Below are 16746 nucleotides of genomic sequence, written 5' to 3'. Positions count from 1 at the left end.
GTTATGTCAAAGAGTGTTTTTAATCATATAATTTCTTATAATTTTAAAGTCATTTTCTTAAGCATTTCTCTTTTTGTTGCTCATAAATGTTATTGATCATTGAAATATACTATAAGGAATTAAATTTCTGCTTCTTTGGCAAGAGTTTTTCTTTTTTTTTCTATGCTGCCTTTCATATCTAATCATTCCTCCCAAAATGAGTTCCTTATCACCTCATTCTTAGACTATTGCACTAATCTCCTAATTCATCTCCCTACCTCTGAATTATGGAATGGTAATAGGAATCTTCCAAACCATCTTGTCAGTCAGAAAATCTACATATATATATATATATATATATGTGTGTGTGTATATATATATATATATATATATATATATATATGTATGTATGTATATATTCCAAGATTTAAGATATTCGTAAGTTGGTGCAGCTGGACAGCACAGTGGATGGAGCACCAACACTGGAGTCAGGAGGACGTGAGTTCAAATGCGGTCTCAGACACTTAATAATTGCCTAGCTGTGTGACCTTGCATAAATCACTTAACCCCATTGCCTAAAATAAATTTTTAAAAAAGATATTCATAATCCATACTAGGGGAAGAGCACACAGCTTTTTGAAGTTGAAGATTAGACTTAATGACTTGTTCTCCATTTGTTTTTTATACTTGGTATTGTTTTAATATTCCTTACTACATTTTTTTTAGGTTTTTGCAAGGCAAATGGGGTTAAGTGGCTTGTCCAAGGCTACACAACTAGGTAATTATTAAGTGTCTGAGGCCGGATTTGAACCCAGGTACTCCTGACTCCAAGGCCAGTGCTTTATCCACTATGCCACCTAGCTGCCCCCCTTACTACATTTTTTTTACAGAGTCAAATGTCTTCCTCCTTCCTTTTTTTTAGCTCTGCTGATCTCACAGCCTTTGATGTTAACCAATTTCACTGCAATATTGAATCTGAAAACAATTCCATTTTCTTTAAATATTTAATAGTCCTCTCATATTTTGGAAGGTTTCCACTTCATTTGAGGGGAGATGTATAAATTGCAAAGAGAAGCAAAGTGATTTTCTAGCAAGATAGGATCCTGAATCCTTAAAATTTGCCTTTTTTGCTTTTGACTTTGTCTGATGGACCTTATCAGAGAACAACAGAATTTAAGCACTATAAGAAACCTTTGTTTTTCTTACTCTTGTCTGTAATGTAAAATTGAGAAGTCTCCTTTTGAATAACCACATAATCCCAGAGTCACAGGATGTCAAAACTGAAAGGGACCTTAGCGATAGCTTACAACAATACAGGATTCAGAAGGAGCTTCACTGAAATCCCCTCTCTGTGTTCATTCATCCAGCCTCTGTTTGAAGCCCCCCCCCCCCAAAGGAGGAGAAACCCTCTGCTTCTTGAAACAGCCCATTTTGGTTGGCTTATTTGTTAGGTAGTTCTTTCTGATCTCAGATCTAATTTTACCTCTTTGTACCTTCCACCTATTGCTTCTGGTTCCATATGAAAGCCTTTAAAATGCTAGAAGAGAGTTGTCATTCCCCCCCCACCCCCCCACACTATCTCAAATCTTCTCTTTTTCATTGATCAACATACTAATTCATTATTCCAATCAATCCATGGACAGAGAAGAAAGCTGAGACTCAATGAAGGGAATAAATTTATCCAAGATCATAAAAGCAGATAACAATAATAAGTAATATTTATATAGCTCTATGTACCAGGCACAAATATTTTACAATTATTATCTCAATTGATCCTCACAACAACCCTGCAAGTTTTACAGATGAAGAAATTGATGCAAACAAGAGTTAAGTTACTTGCCAAGTGTCTCACAGCTAATCAGGGTTTGAAGCTATATATGAATTCAGGTCTTCCTGATTTCCAGGCTCATCACTGTTCACTCTGCCACCTAACTGCCTATTAAGACAGTTGGGATGAGAACACAGGTCTCTGAATTTCCAGAATGGTGCTTTTCCTATTATACCATACTTTAGACTCACATAATCATCTTTTTCATCAGCATAATTGATATGACTTCTCATTCTCTCTTTAATTTCCACTTCAATGTATGTAATTTTTTTGCATCTTTAGTTGTGCCCCAGGGGATTCTCTAAGAGGAAAGTGTAGTCAGCAGTTTAATTTTTTTAAGTGACTTGTTTTTGATAAACTATTCAGTTAGTATAATATTGTAGAATAAATGAAAACAAAATCAATGTTTTTACTTTTTGCTTTCTCTTTATCAGTGACTAAAGATGAAGAACTCTTTTAAGTCTTTTTCAGCATCATCTATGGGAATACATTATTATATAGAAAAAATTCCATGGGTTATATGCTTTCATTGCAATCACATTAGCAGTAAAAACTAACTAAATTAATAATGAATTATTTATAATAGTTTCTACATGAAAATTGCTATAAAGAATGAAAACTACTTTTTTTGTCTTGGGTTTTGAAGCCAAGTTCTAAAATTAATGAATTGAAATCAAATAGCCATTTTCCAGATGAAATTAAAACATGAGAGCCTTTAGGTCAGAAGCAAGCAGTATTTAAAGATCAAAATGAACTTTCCTGTATTCTTGTTATAATGAATTTTATGTAGAAATAGGATGTGGGGTAGAAATGGGATGTGGGATATAAATCTGTGTAAATGAGAGTTTTAATGATGGCAGCCTGGGGGAAAGGAGGTGTGACAACAGTGTCCAGGAGGTACAGAAGACAGCAGATTTTGGAAGATTAAAGGATGATCTCTGGGCTAAAGATGTAGGATGCAGCACACATTTTTAGACATGGGCCATGTTTTGACTTATTTTAATTGAGTCTTTTATAAGGAAGGAATTCCCTTTGAGGCATGAGTGAATTAGAGGTTAGTGATAGATATAAAAATAAAGAAAAGGTCATCAGTAAAATGCTAAAGAAGTACATAGAAGAAAACAAAAAGGTTAAGAAGGGAGCACAAATAAGACGTTTTTGTTACAATTATGTTAAATCACATGCACATTTATAAAATATGAATATATATATATATATATATAGTTTTTTTAAAAAATTAAAAGTGTAGGGGGGTAGAGCCAAGATGACTGCACGAAGGCATAAATTCCTGGAACTTCATTCCCCAAAAACTCTAAAAGCCATCAAATTATGACTCTAGGCAAAATCTAGAGGGTCAGACTGAGTGATACAATTTCTAGTCCAAGACAGCTTAGAAATTCCGTGGGAAAAGTCTGTTTCACTGGGTCCAGGGGTTGGAAAAAGCCGCAGTGCACCCCAGGGATCACTGGGAACAGCTCGAAGGAGTGATGAGAGAACTCTGCCACACCAGAGTGAGTGTGGAGTGAGCACCAGTCTCAGAGCAGCCCTGCGGTGAGAACCTAGAATGGGAACTGGGGAAACCAGCCTGCACATCCAGAGCACAGCCCACAGATTGTAAGGAGGTAAGAGGAGACTGCAGAAATCTCTCTTCTCTTCCCTGGGGCAGGACTCTGCTGTTTGTCCACACTTAGATTCAGGTTGCAGTATGGGCTTCCACACTATGATAGCCGAGCAGTGACTCTCCTTACAGCTCCAGGGCAGAGGGGAGGGCCCATCCACATATCAAAGCACAGGCAAGAGAACAGTCAAAGCTTCTCATAAGACCTTGGTGGAATTAAGGTCCCAGTGGGGTGTCCCAAAAGCCTCCCAAAGCCTTGGAAGTACGATAAATCAGTCATGGGCTGAGGAAATGCACAAAGAAGAGAAAAAGAAGAATCTGACCAAAGAAAATTACTTTGGTCCCATGGAAGATTTAGAAGACAACAAACTCAAAACTTTTGTATCCAAAGTGGCCAAGAGAAATAGAAAATTGCCTCTAGCTGTGGATGAGCTCAAAAAAGACTTTGAAAAGCAATTAAGGGAAGTAGAGGAAAAATTGGGAGGAGAAATGAGAATGGTGCAGATAAATCATGAAAACCAAATCAGCAACTTGGTGAAAGAAATACAAAAAAAAATACTGAAGAAAATAATATATTAAAAATGAGTTTAAGTTAAATGGAAAAAAAGCAACACAAAAGGCAAATGAGGAGAAGAATGCCTTAAAAAGCAGAATTGGTCAGCTGGAAAAGGAGATATAAAAGCTCTCTGAAGAAAATAACTCCTTCAAATGGAACTAAAGGAAGCTGATGACTTTGTGAGAGTTCAGGAAGAACTAAAACTGTTCCAAAAAAGCCAAGAATTAGAAGGAAATGTGAAATATCTCATTGGAAAAACAACCAGCCTTGAAAACAGATTCAGAAGAGATAATTTAAAAATTATTGGGCTACCTGAAAGTCACCACCAGGAAAAGAGCCTAGATTTCATTTTTCAAGAAATAATATTTCTTGAAGCAAAATTACCCTGAGATCCTAGAAGCAGAGGATAAAATAGAAATTGAGGGAATTCATTGGTCACTTCTTGAAAGAGATCCCAGAAGAAAAATTTCCAGGAATATTATAGCCAAATTCCAAAACTCCCAAGTCAAAGAAAAATACTAATAGCTGCCAGAAACAAACAACTCAATTACCGTGGCCATATAGCCAGGATTACACAGGATCTGGCAGCATCTACATTAAGGGCTCATAGGGCTTGGAATATGATATTTCAGAAGGCAAAAGATCTTGATTTATAACCAAGAATCAACCCAGCAAAGCTGAACATCCTCTTTCAGGGGAAAAGATGGACTTTCTTTTTTTTTTTTCATTTTTTCCATTCATTTATTCACCATTTAATCATTCAGTGAGCATGTACTGGGAGACTACTGGGGTAAGGAACTGAGGAAGTCACAGCTTTAACCAGGTTGGTTCACTCTCCTCCCAGAAAGGTGACTCCACATATGATCTCACCTGAAGCCAGAGTACTCAGATTGTCTTGGACCAGACCCAGGATTCCTGCTTCCCTTCCTACCTGTTTCTTAGTCCCAGATTCACTGACATGATTCTGGTCACTCTATGACATACTTTTCACATTTATTTAGGTTAAAACTATTTCTGTCCCTCATCTTCCCCCAACTGATGGGAAAGTTTTTGAGAACAGGGACCAAATATCTCTCTCTGTGCATCTTTCCCATCTAGAAGTGTATAATAGACACTTAGGACATTAGCACTGAATCAATGAACAAATGGACAGCCTGGAGTCTCTTTTGAACCCAGTTTTCCAAAGCACCCCATCAGCTCCTTGGTTGTAGTCCCCCTCTTCTTCCCTAAGGGCAGGTCAGATGATAGCAGGTTCCTGGACTGTTTGGGAGCCAGAGAAAAGTATATAGATAGCACTTCCTGCCCAAATCCTGTGATGTTCTCGTAGTTATCATTATCCTTGTTCTCTCTCTCTCTCTTTTTTAGTTTTTTTTTGCAAGGCAATGGGGTTAAGTGACTTGCCCAAGTTCACACAGCTATGTAATTATTAAGTGTCTGAGGCTGGATTTGAACTCTGACTCCAGGGCTGGTGCTCTATTCATTGCACCACCCAACCACCTCCTCTCCTTGATCTCTGAACAGACTTGGATTCTACCAACTGCTTCCAAGATGCAATATCCTCCATAAGTTTCCATGCCATTTCTCTCTGGATTCTGCTCTTTTTTTCTTTTTTTTAATTTATTTTTTATTCTCATTTTGTAGAAATGTTTTTCTTTACATTAATAAAATATACTTGTTTACAAGTAAACAAAATACCCCTCCCCCCATGAATATAGATAGACTTGCTTGGGCAAAAAAGTAAAGGGGGGAGAAAAAAATTAAAATAAAAAAAATAATAGTAATAATTGTAGGTATGGCCAGGTGACGCAATGGACAAAGCACCAGCCCTGGAGCCACAAGCACCCAAGTCCATATCCAGCCCCATACACCCAACAATCACACAGCCATGTGACATGCAAGCCACCTGATCCCCACTGCCCTGCAAAAACCAAAAAGAAGAAGAAAAAAGACCCAAAATAAAATAAAATAGTAATAATAGTAGGGGTGGCTGAGTGGCAGACAGAGCATTGGCCCTTGAGCCAGGAGCACCTGGGTCCCAATCTGGCCTCAGACACCCAAAGATCACCCTGCTATGTGGCCCCAGGCAGGCCATCCAGCCCCACTTGCCCTGCACCCTCCGCCAAATAATAACATAAAATGTGTTTCAGTCTTTGTTTCAACACCATCAACACTGTCGTGAGTGGATCACATTCTTTATGATAAGTCCATCACAAAAGTTACTTCCATGTTTTTCCAACATTGCCATTGCTGATCGCAACTCCCTCCTTTCTTATTTATCCACCACCATGTACTATATTTTCTCTCTCCTTTCACTCTGACTCTGCTGTAGGGTCGCTGAGTGGTGCAGCAGACAGATCCCTGGTCCTGGGGCCAAGAAGCCCTGAGCCCCCATACCACCCCTTAGGCCCAGAATCCACCTGGCCCTATGGTCCTGGGCAGGCCATCCAATCCCAGCCCCTTGCAAGAAGTAAAAAAGAAAATGTGTTATATCTGAACACTGTCCCCCCATGGTCCATCCTCTCCTCCTTTATTCACATCCCCACCCCTTCCCCCTGCTTCCCCCTCCTTCTTACTCCAGTTGTCTATACCCCATTGAGCATATTTGCTGTTTCCTCTCCTAGCCATCTCTGATGAGAGCAAAGGTTCCCTCATTCCCCCTTGCCTCCCCCTTTCCATATCATTGCAATAGCTCATTGTAATAAAAAAAATCTTATTATGTGAAATATCTTGGACTATTCCCCCTCTCCTTTTTCTTTCTCCCATTCCATTTCCCTTTTTTCCCTATTGACTCCATTTTTACACCATATTTTATCTTCGAATTCAGCTTTCTCCTGTGCTTCAACTATAGAAGCTCCCTCTACCTGCTCTATTAACTGAGATGGTTTATATGAATATTATCAGTATCATTTTTCTATACATGCAGTTCATCCTCATTAAGTCCCTCATATTTCCCCCCTCTCCTCCAATCTCCATGCTTCACCTGAGTCCTGTATCTGAAGATCAAATCTTCTGTTCAGCTCTGGCCATTCCAAAAGGAACCTTTGAAATTCCCCTGGTTCATTGAAAGTCCATCTTTTTCCCTGGAAGAGGACATTCAGCCTTTCTGGGTAGTTCATTCTTGGCTGCATTCTAAGCTCTTTTGCCTTCCAGTATATTGCATTCCAAGCCCTACAAGCTTCCAATGTAGCTGCTGCTAAGTCCTGTGTGATCCTGACTGCAGCTCCACGATATTTGAACTGTGGTCTTCTGGCTGCTTGGGAGTTCTGGAACTTGGGTATAATATTCCTGGGGGTTGGTTTTTTGGGATCTCTTTCTCGGGGGGATTGGTGGATTCTCTCCATTTCTATTTTGCCCTCTGCTTCTAGAATATCAGGGCAATTTTCCTGTAGTAATTCTTTGAAAATGATGTCAAGGCTCTTTTCCTGATCATGACTTTCAGGTATTCCAATAATTTTCAAATTATCTTTCCTAAGTCTGTTTTCCATATCAGTTGTTTTTTCAATGACATATTTCACATTTTCTTCTAATTTTTCATTTTTTTGGTTTTGAAGTATTGATTCCTGATTTCTGGTAAATTCATCAATCTCCTTGAATTCTATTCTTTGTCTGAAGGATTTGTTCTCCTCAGAGAGTTTTCTTATCTTTTTCCATCTGCCCAATTTTGCTTTTTAAAGCATTCTTCTCCTCAATAACTTTTTGAACTGTTTTATCCATTTGACCTAAGCTGTTTTTTAGCATGCTGTTTTCTTCAGCATTTTTTTGGATTTCCTTGACTAAGCTGCTGACTTCATTTTCATGTTTTTCCTGCATCTCTCTCCTTTCTTTTCCCAGTTTTTCTTCCAACTCCCTCATTTGATTTTCAAAGTCTTTTTTGAGCTCTATCATAGCCTGAGACCAATTTCTGTTTTTCTTGGAGTCTTTAGATGCAGGAGCTTGTGCTTCCTCATCTTCAGACTGTGTATTTTGATCCTTCTTGGGCTCATTTGCAAAATATTTCTCAATGGTCTTCCTCTTGTTTCTTTGTTTGTTCATTTTCCCAGCCTAAGCCTGTTTTTTGGGGGTGCTTCCTGAGCTTTTGGGACACTCCCACAAGGGTCTCAGTGTGTGAGGTTATGTCCTCCCTCCTGGTCTGTGAATGACCATAAGTACCCCCCTCTGCCACGGGGCTGAGGTGGGGGGGGCCTGCTGTTCTATGGAGGGGCCTAGACTGGGATCAGGATCTGAATGTTGTCAGAACCTCAGAATCCTGTTCCAGGGGCAGAGGACAGAGCTAGGCAGTCTCTCTTCACTCCCCTCCCTCAGTTCAATGGGCTCATGCCCTGGGGGCTCCTACTTACTGGCCTGCTTCTGTTTCCTGGTCTGGCCTGCAGGAAGACAAAGCTGCTCCCTGTGTGCCCTGAGGGCTGGGCTCCATGTGCTTGCTCTTGCAGAGGTCCCCCACCGTTCCCCCACTTTGTGCTGGTGCTCCCCAGGGTGCAGCTCAGGAGACTCCCCTGCTGCTGTGAGCTGAGGCTCCCAGTGCCCTGGGGCTGCCTCCGGGAGGCTGAAGTTCTTTGGCTCTGGCAGGGCCACCCCTCTGGTGGGCTGCCCCCCCCTGGCCCTGGGGAGCAGAGCCTTTCTGCTCTTTTCCAGGTTACCTTGAGTAGGAGAACTGCCTCACTGGGTCCCTTTGTGGGTTCTGTCTCTCAAAAGTTTAGTTAGAGTCCTTACTTTATGAGTTTTTATCAGAGAGCTCCTAAGACTGGATCCCTTCATGTTGCCATCTTGGCTCCACCCCCACCAAAAGATGGACTTTCAATGAAACAGGGAACTTTCCAACTTTCCTATTGAAACAACCAAAACTGAACAGAAAGTTTGATTTTCAAGTACAGGACTCAGGTGAACCATAGAAGGGATGGACAAGAAGGACTAACTATGAAGAACATAATAATGTTGAAGTTAATGATGCATAGGAAGGAGATACTGATAACTCATATGAACTTTCCTCATTTATACGAGCAGTTAAAAGGAGCATAAACAGGACATAGGAAGGAGTGGAATATAATGGTATAATATAGTAAAAAGGAGTCAATGGGTGATAAAGGAAAGTACTGGGAGGAAGAGAAAGGAGAGGAAGAGGGGACTAAGCTATTTCACATAAGAGTCAAGAAAAAGCTTTTATCTTTCCAATGGAGTGGAACAGGGAAAGGCAAGAGGGAATAAATGAGCCTTCATTCTCATCAGAAATGACTCAAACAGAAAATCTTATTCACACTTAATAGGTATAGAAATCTATCTTACCCTAGAGAAAAATGAGAAGAAAGGGATGGGATAAGGGGGAATGGGGGGAGGGAAGGGGTAACAGGTGATAGAAGAAAGGCAAGATCATGGGAAAGGGTACTTAGTGTATGACACATTTTTGAACAGGGACAGGGTGGAAGGAGAGAGGGAATAGAATAAATGAGAGTGGGAAGGAATAGAGTAGAGGGAAATACAGCTAGTAATAGTAACTGTGGGAAAAATAATAAAGCAACTTCTTTGGTGGACTTATGATAAAGAAAGCAACTCATCCCAGAGACAGAGCTGTTGGAATCTGAACACAGACTGAAGTACATTTTTTTCCTCTCTTACTATTCTTGAGGTTTCTCACCTTCTTGGTGGTGGTGGTGGGGGGGTTATGTTTACTCTCATAACAAGATTATTGTAGTAATAGAAAATAAAAATGAATTTTTAAAATGTAAAAAAACTAAAAGTGTATATAACAGAAATTAATCATTTCATACATGTTCCTCCTTTTGGTTATTACTGGATTACTGAAATAGCCTTGTTTGTTAATGATTGTTAAGTTTATAATAAAGAAGAAAACAAAAAAGGTCTGTCCTAAATTATTTTCTAAAACTTTATTCAATGTCACTCTTCCAGTTTTACTAATTATTTTTCTCTTGTCTGCCATTGCTGTAATCAATAAGGAGAGCTATTTTTCAAGCATATACTTTGTTCATGACTCTGTAGTAGGTTTCTTAGGGCTTTAATGAGTCTGAAAAAAGTAGCAAAGCTATTTAGTCATTAGGAGCAACATTTTTATATGCCTCATCTTTTCACTTCTGCCTGCTTTATAACTCCAAGTCAAAAAGGGGGGGGGAAAGAGGAAATCTTTTTTTTTTAAAGTCATTCTCTCACTTGCCTATTTTTACTCCCTGTATAGCTTTTGTCTGTGCCTTTTTTTTCTTTTGTAAAATGTTAGACTAGATGATCCCTAAAGTCCCTTCTAGTTCTAAATCCTAAGGTCCTTTTGATTGAAGAGTGAATGGATTATCTAAATAATAACCAGTGCCTTATTGGTTTATGCAATACTATATGTTTTTTAATAATAAATGTGAATTTGAGATCTTCATAGTACTATATTTCAAAAATGTGAACTAGAATATATCCAAGTTTCTTTTTTGGTACTTCAAATTCAGTCATTATCATGAAAGTATATATAGCGATGGAATTTCTGTACTTTAGAAATCCAGAAAGTTTTCCTCCTCCATGACTGGATATACCTTTCAGGTTCCAAACTGTTATTACTTAGCTCCTGGGTACCACTCAGCCCTAGGTCCCCTGACAGGGAGAAAATCAAATGTTTTTCACTCCTACTCTTTCCCTAATTACCCAATAATTGTATACTAACATTTTAGATGATTTTTCAAAGGATTTATGTTGAAGCGCTACAAATTAAGTGGAAGGGGGGGAGAAATAATTATTTGATATTATTCAGTAAACATTCATTCACCACAATGTGTGAGACATCATAATAGGAGAGAATAAGTTTGGTTCATAGCTTATAAATATTTGAGAGAATTTATGTTTATTAAGCAGAAAATACAGTAAAATGAAGTTTAATATTGTTCCTTAGTATCAGCTATAGGACATTTGATAAACTTTAGTTCTCTTGCTTCATTATTACTCAGGTCTTCTAGTTCCATTGCCATAGTATTGGTTGTCTAGAGTTTCCATTTTGTAGCCTCTAAAATTTACTTCTACAGCAGGTATGAGGAACCTTTTTTTTTCTTCCAAGGACCATTTGGATGTTTATAACATCCTTCATGTGCTATATTTGATCAAACATTTATTTAATTCACCATTAAAAACTCCTAGGTTTATAGAATTTTGAATTCAGTTGCTGTGGCAGCATCAAATGGCTCATAGACCAGATGTTCCCCACCCTTGTTCTTTTGTATTGGCATAGACATCCCATGTTAAGATGATAACTTTCCTTCTTATTACCCTCTCCTTTCCCCCTAAATTATTTATCTTTGACTACCTCATGTTATATCCTGAAAAACCTTTCCCTGTTTCTTCCCTGGAAATATCTACTCTATATGCTTCTTTTTTCTAAAGACAACAATCCATAAACTTCCAGTGAGAACCAACTTTCCCTATTTTTGTCTCTAATTATCTTTCCTTTGATTTTGACCTAACAGTATTACATCACAACTTTAAAGTCTCCATATTTTGGTCCCATTGAAATTGTGTGCCTTCTTTTCTCACCTTCATTGGAGAATACTTATTCCCTTGTTCACCTATGGTCTGTCTAGTTCTTTTAAAAAAATTCCACATGCCCTAACTTTGAGCCTGTTTTGCCCTTAAACAACATGTTTGTTGTTGCTTTGGCCCTTCTACCTTAGGTTCATAGTAAACTCTTCTGAGCCTGGCTTGCTACCTCTTTTATCAGTGGTTGGATTATGTTTTGGTTCTAAATATATTCCTTGATTGCCATGCCCCTCGCTTTCTATTTTTGGTTGAGCTAATCTAACAGATACATTTGATAGCAAGAGAACTTATCTACTTTTTTCCTTGACTTCATGAAGAGATCAAATCATTTTCTCTGTTTTAAAGTCACTGACCCTGCTTGGCATCCCTTGGTTCTGGGTATATAGATTAAATATTATGGTTCTAACAGTAATGACAATAAAAGAAATTTATATAGATCTGTAATGCTGCCAATATCTTTTCCTTCCCCTCCTCCCAAGTGGTGAATATCACTGGGAAAGAATACTGATGAAAAATCACTTTAGTTCAGATTCTCCTTTCTTTACTAATAATTAAGTCTCAATTAGCTGATAGTGATAGTCAGTAGTAGCATATATGACTGAAGTCATGCATAATTCACAGAATGGTTATCAGTTACTATTTCCTTCACTGTACTGTCTTCTAAGAAGCAGAAACCATTCAGTGTTTTAAGTTTCAAATATTTTATTTGGATTTTTAATGAATGTTTAAATGCCAAATATGTGTTTCTAGGAAAATGAAAGAAGAGTTTAGATAATCCACATACAGGACCAGATTAATGGAAACTTGAAAGTATTCTGTTGTTGGGCAATAATGACAAAAATAATTTTCTGTATTGCCTTTTTAAAAACACAGATCAAGACCAAACAGAACTTATGCAGATAGCATCTCTCAGATTTTGTTCACTGCTTTTTCAGTGTTCTTCGTGACCTTATTTGGGGTTTTATTGGCAAAGGCACTGGAATGGCTTACCATTCCTATTCCAGCTCATTTTACAGATGAGGAAACAGAGGCAACAGGATTAAATGACTTGCCCTGGGTTATACCACTTGTATGTGTATGAGCCCAGATTTGAATTAATGAAGAAGAGCCTATCTGCCTCTTGCCCTGGCATTCTATCCACTGTGCCGCCTAGCTGCCCAGCTTTTCAGATAGTGCTTATTGTTTTGTTTCATTTTTTAATTGAACTGAATGGCTTCATGTAGTTCATGTAGTTGAAAATAGAATTAAAACATAAATATTGTCTTTAATTAAAAAAAATAACCCTTCATTATATTAGCTTTTTAAGGACAGTGGAAGACTTAGTGTTTGTGAAACAGAGAAGACTAAGGGTCTATATTAGTATTTGTTATGACATCAGCACTTAACTCTATGTGAATTTTTATTACTTTTTCTAATTTTGATGTTTAATAATACCAAATTTATTTTCTGTACAACACCAATTAAGAAGTCTAGAAGACTTTAGTCTAACTTTTTTTCTCCATCTTCTCTATTTCAGACATTGATATCAGGAGCTGTTGTTGAACAACTTGATTTTCTAAGAATCAGTGACACAGAAGAGTGAGTGTCATGTGGAATATCCCATCATTGTGTTTCTTGAGACATTGCTAAAATGTATGAAATGTGGAATTTTTTCTCTTATTCTTAGGCTACCAGAATTTAAGAGTTTTGAAGAGCTTGAACTCCCCAAGCATTCTAAAGTCAAAAGACAAGCCAGTACTCCCAATGCATCTGAGTTGGAACAGCAGCCAGACATATCAGTTATGGAATGGAGAAACAAATCAACCCATGAAATTCTTCAAAAACTAAATGTAAGGCAATTTAGTAACCCTGAGTGAGATCAGAAGACCCATCCCTGCCATATGTTCTTTCTGGCTTTTTCTTTGTTATCTCAGAGGCTTATCAAAATTAATCATGAAGTTTAAGAATTATTTATTAGACTTATAATTCTATACTTTATATATCATTATCATCATTTTAACTGGCATTCATCAATGCTCTAAAATTTGCAAAGCATTTTATAAAAATCTTTTGATTTGCTGACATCCTGGGTACCAACATGCATTAGACTTGTTTTGACTGGTCCTTAGGTTAGATCTAGGAACAAAGGGTTGGAGTTGCAGAGATAGCTTTTTGGCTTAATGTGGAAGAAACATTTCCAAAAAATTGTTGAATTCATATATATGAATTCAACAATTTTATATATATATATATGTATATACATATATATATATAATATGAATTCAACAATTGTGTGTGTGTGTGTGTGTGTGTGTGTGTGTGTGTATTCTTTAAAGCCAATTCAAGTGTCACCTCTTCTGGGAAGCCTTTCTCAGTTATTAATAATTCTTCCGTGATGTCAAAAAGTACTTTGAACTGCACCTTTCCAATGTGCCAATCATATAATATTGTGTCTCATGGTTATATGTTTCTGCCTTTATCCCCCATTAGTCTCTAGCTCTGTGACAATAGCTTTTCATAATTTTCTGAAAACAGAAGTTTAATAAATGTTTATTGAGTAAAAGAATAATCTCATGTGTTTCTCATCACAAACCTGTGATGAGAAAGGGATAGAGAGGGATAATGTTTAATATTCCTTCTGTTTCCGAGATACCATGTTACATGTTTATTTCCTTCCAGTTACAAATAGTAATTTATCTTTCTTTTCTTTTTTTCTTTTTTTCTTTTTTTAGGACTGCAGTTGTCTGGCAAGTCAGGCCATTCTCTTGGGTTTACTGCTTAAAAGAGAAGGTCCTAATTTCATCACTAAGGAAGGTAGATATATAGAATATGGGGAAAGTTTTTTTTTTTTTAATAGAGTAGGAAGGGGGGCTAGGTGGCGCAGTGGATAGAGCACTGGATCTGGAGTCAGGAGGACCTGAGTTCAAATGTGACCTCAGACACTTAATAATTACCTAGCTGTGTGGCCTTGGGCAAGCCACTTAACCCCATTGCCTTGCAAAAACCTAAAAAAAGAAAATCCAATAGAGTAGGAAGTATTTGTCCAGTTTACTCCTAAGGAAGGTGAATAATGGACATACACTGAAGAAGTTGCAGTTATTTTCCTCTCCATTAAGACAGTTTTTGCTTTAAATGGAAAGCACATATTCATTGCCCCTAGAGTGGAATGAGCTGTTAAATGTATGAACTGCTAAATTGTTTTCATGCAGTGTTGGGTGATTGTAATTCTGGGCACAGAGGGTTTTTTTGGTGATAATACACTTAATCTCCTACATTAGAATGGAGTTTGAGACAAGGTTTCTGCCTGTGCATGTTAGCCTCAAAATGGCTCAGCAGTTGCATATTGACAGTTTTGTTTCAGTGTTATTTTCCCCTATATTTTAAGATTGAAATCAAATTGAGTTGTCTATAAAAATTAGTCTTTTTTTGTTCTGCAGTAGAATTGGAATGAAATATGGCATTTAGTGAAATTGCAGTCTAAAACTGAATTAAGAGAGACTGATAAAAAAATAATTTCTAAACATGTCCATATGATGGTCTGTAATAACCTAAGAAGACTCAAAATCCAATGTCCTGGAATGTTCTTGGTTTTAAGTCAGTATTTATTTTCATTATTTTTGAAACATTTAATACATTTAAATACTTTACATTTGGCTGTGAAAGACTGTCAAAGAATAACACAAAAGTCTGGGGACAATTATTAGCAAATTCAGTCTTACTATTCTAAAAATTCTTCATGAGAGAGGATAAATCTGGATGTGACTAAATATAATGTTCTAAGGAAGGGATAAATATTATTCAAATCCTTAATAATCCCTGTTCTGCTTACATCACAGGATGATTGATTAATATATTATCAAATTTTATTCTTTGATGATCCCACTTATGCAAAATTTTTGTAGTCTTGCTTTCTATTTAAAATTATGTTTTTAAAAATTGGTCTTAAGTTTCTCCTGTCATTATTGTCAATCAGAAGGAGATAATATGTTTATTATCTCTTCATCATTACATGTAAATTAAAGACTCTGATTTTTTTGGTTGGATTCCATCCTCAACCCTAATTTTTATAGAATACCCTATAAATGACTCACCTTCACAACAACTATAAACAAAAGCCTTATGGTTCTAATTATTATGCATAATTAGCTATGAAAACAAAAGTGTAAGCAAATGCTCAATTGATGAATTTGCTTGTTCTTCCTTGCTCTGGACATTACTTAAAAGATGTACTTTAACCATAAGTTATGTTTAGTTTGTTGTGAATCTTTCATTTATTAGAGATCTGGACCTTCATGTGATCACCATAACTGTAATCATGATTAGAGAATATTTATAAAAATATAAATGTAGTCCTATAAAAGTATTTAGAATATTTTCACAACATTCAGTCCACTCTCACTTACGAGTCCTGGGTCCCAGAGCAAATTATATCTCCCCCTGACCATTCAAGGAGTGACCTGAGGATTTATGAATGATTCCCTCCCAAGATGATAAGTCAATCAATTTAGTCAGCAAGCCTGATCTCTTCTAAGGTGATAAAGTAAAAACAGTTGGTGCAAAATATCCTTCCTCACCTCTTCTCAAAAATTATACAATGCTTTACTTCAAGTTCATGCTTGAAGGAGTCCATTGGAAAGTGAAATTGAGCCTAAAGATCACACAGAACACAGCTGAACATTCCTGAAAGTTCATTCCTCCCATCCATAAGGGACTCAAGAAATTCCTCTTTCGAATAGTCAATCTGTATCTAGTCTGTCCCAAAGCAGACCTTCCACTCAGCTGATATGGAGTCTAATATAAGGATAGGGAGACCAAAACCATCAGGATATGCGAACTTCAGAAAATCTTCTTCATGCCAAAGAGGATTTGACCTTGGCCTAGGTTCTGACCCACTCCCACCTTCCATTAGTGGTCTTTTTTTTTTTTAGTTTTTGCAAGGCAAATAGGGTTAAGTGGCTTGCCCAAGGCCACACAGCTAGGTAATTATTAAGTATCTGAGGCCGGATTTGAACTCAGGTACTCCTCACTATGATGGGAAGCCACGCTTGCTCCAGTTTTTAGAAATCTCTAACTCTAACCAGCTCCATATTTTTATACAAGACCAAAGATAGTAACAAAACTCAAGCCAGTTGAAACAGACTTTTCTGTCTAGAGTCATTTCACTTCATCAAATAATTTTCAAAAACTTTTTACACCTGGTCTAAGGCCTAAAATTAAATTGACTAGACACTTTCCACTTACTTTAGTAGAGTGGGGTGACTTGATTGAATA

At 37.3% G+C, this 16746-nt stretch overlaps 1 protein-coding gene across 3 annotated transcripts in view; it reads left to right on the top strand.

Moving 5' to 3' along the window:
* PHKB (phosphorylase kinase regulatory subunit beta) overlaps positions 1 to 16746 on the top strand; it is a 256778-nt gene that overhangs the window by 203782 nt on the left and 36250 nt on the right. For all 3 annotated transcript variants that reach the window (XM_074211412.1, XM_074211413.1, XM_074211414.1), the window contains 3 exons: positions 13013 to 13074; positions 13163 to 13325; positions 14208 to 14289. In XM_074211412.1, coding sequence (XP_074067513.1) covers positions 13013 to 13074; positions 13163 to 13325; positions 14208 to 14289 — 307 coding nt within the window. The remainder of the gene's footprint in view (positions 1 to 13012; positions 13075 to 13162; positions 13326 to 14207; positions 14290 to 16746) is intronic.

This window comes from Macrotis lagotis, chromosome 1, assembly GCF_037893015.1.
Source record: "Macrotis lagotis isolate mMagLag1 chromosome 1, bilby.v1.9.chrom.fasta, whole genome shotgun sequence".
NCBI classification, from domain to species: domain Eukaryota; kingdom Metazoa; phylum Chordata; class Mammalia; order Peramelemorphia; family Peramelidae; genus Macrotis; species Macrotis lagotis.
The sequence above is the reverse complement of the archived record's forward strand: the minus strand, read 5'-3'. Positions and strand labels throughout refer to the sequence as shown.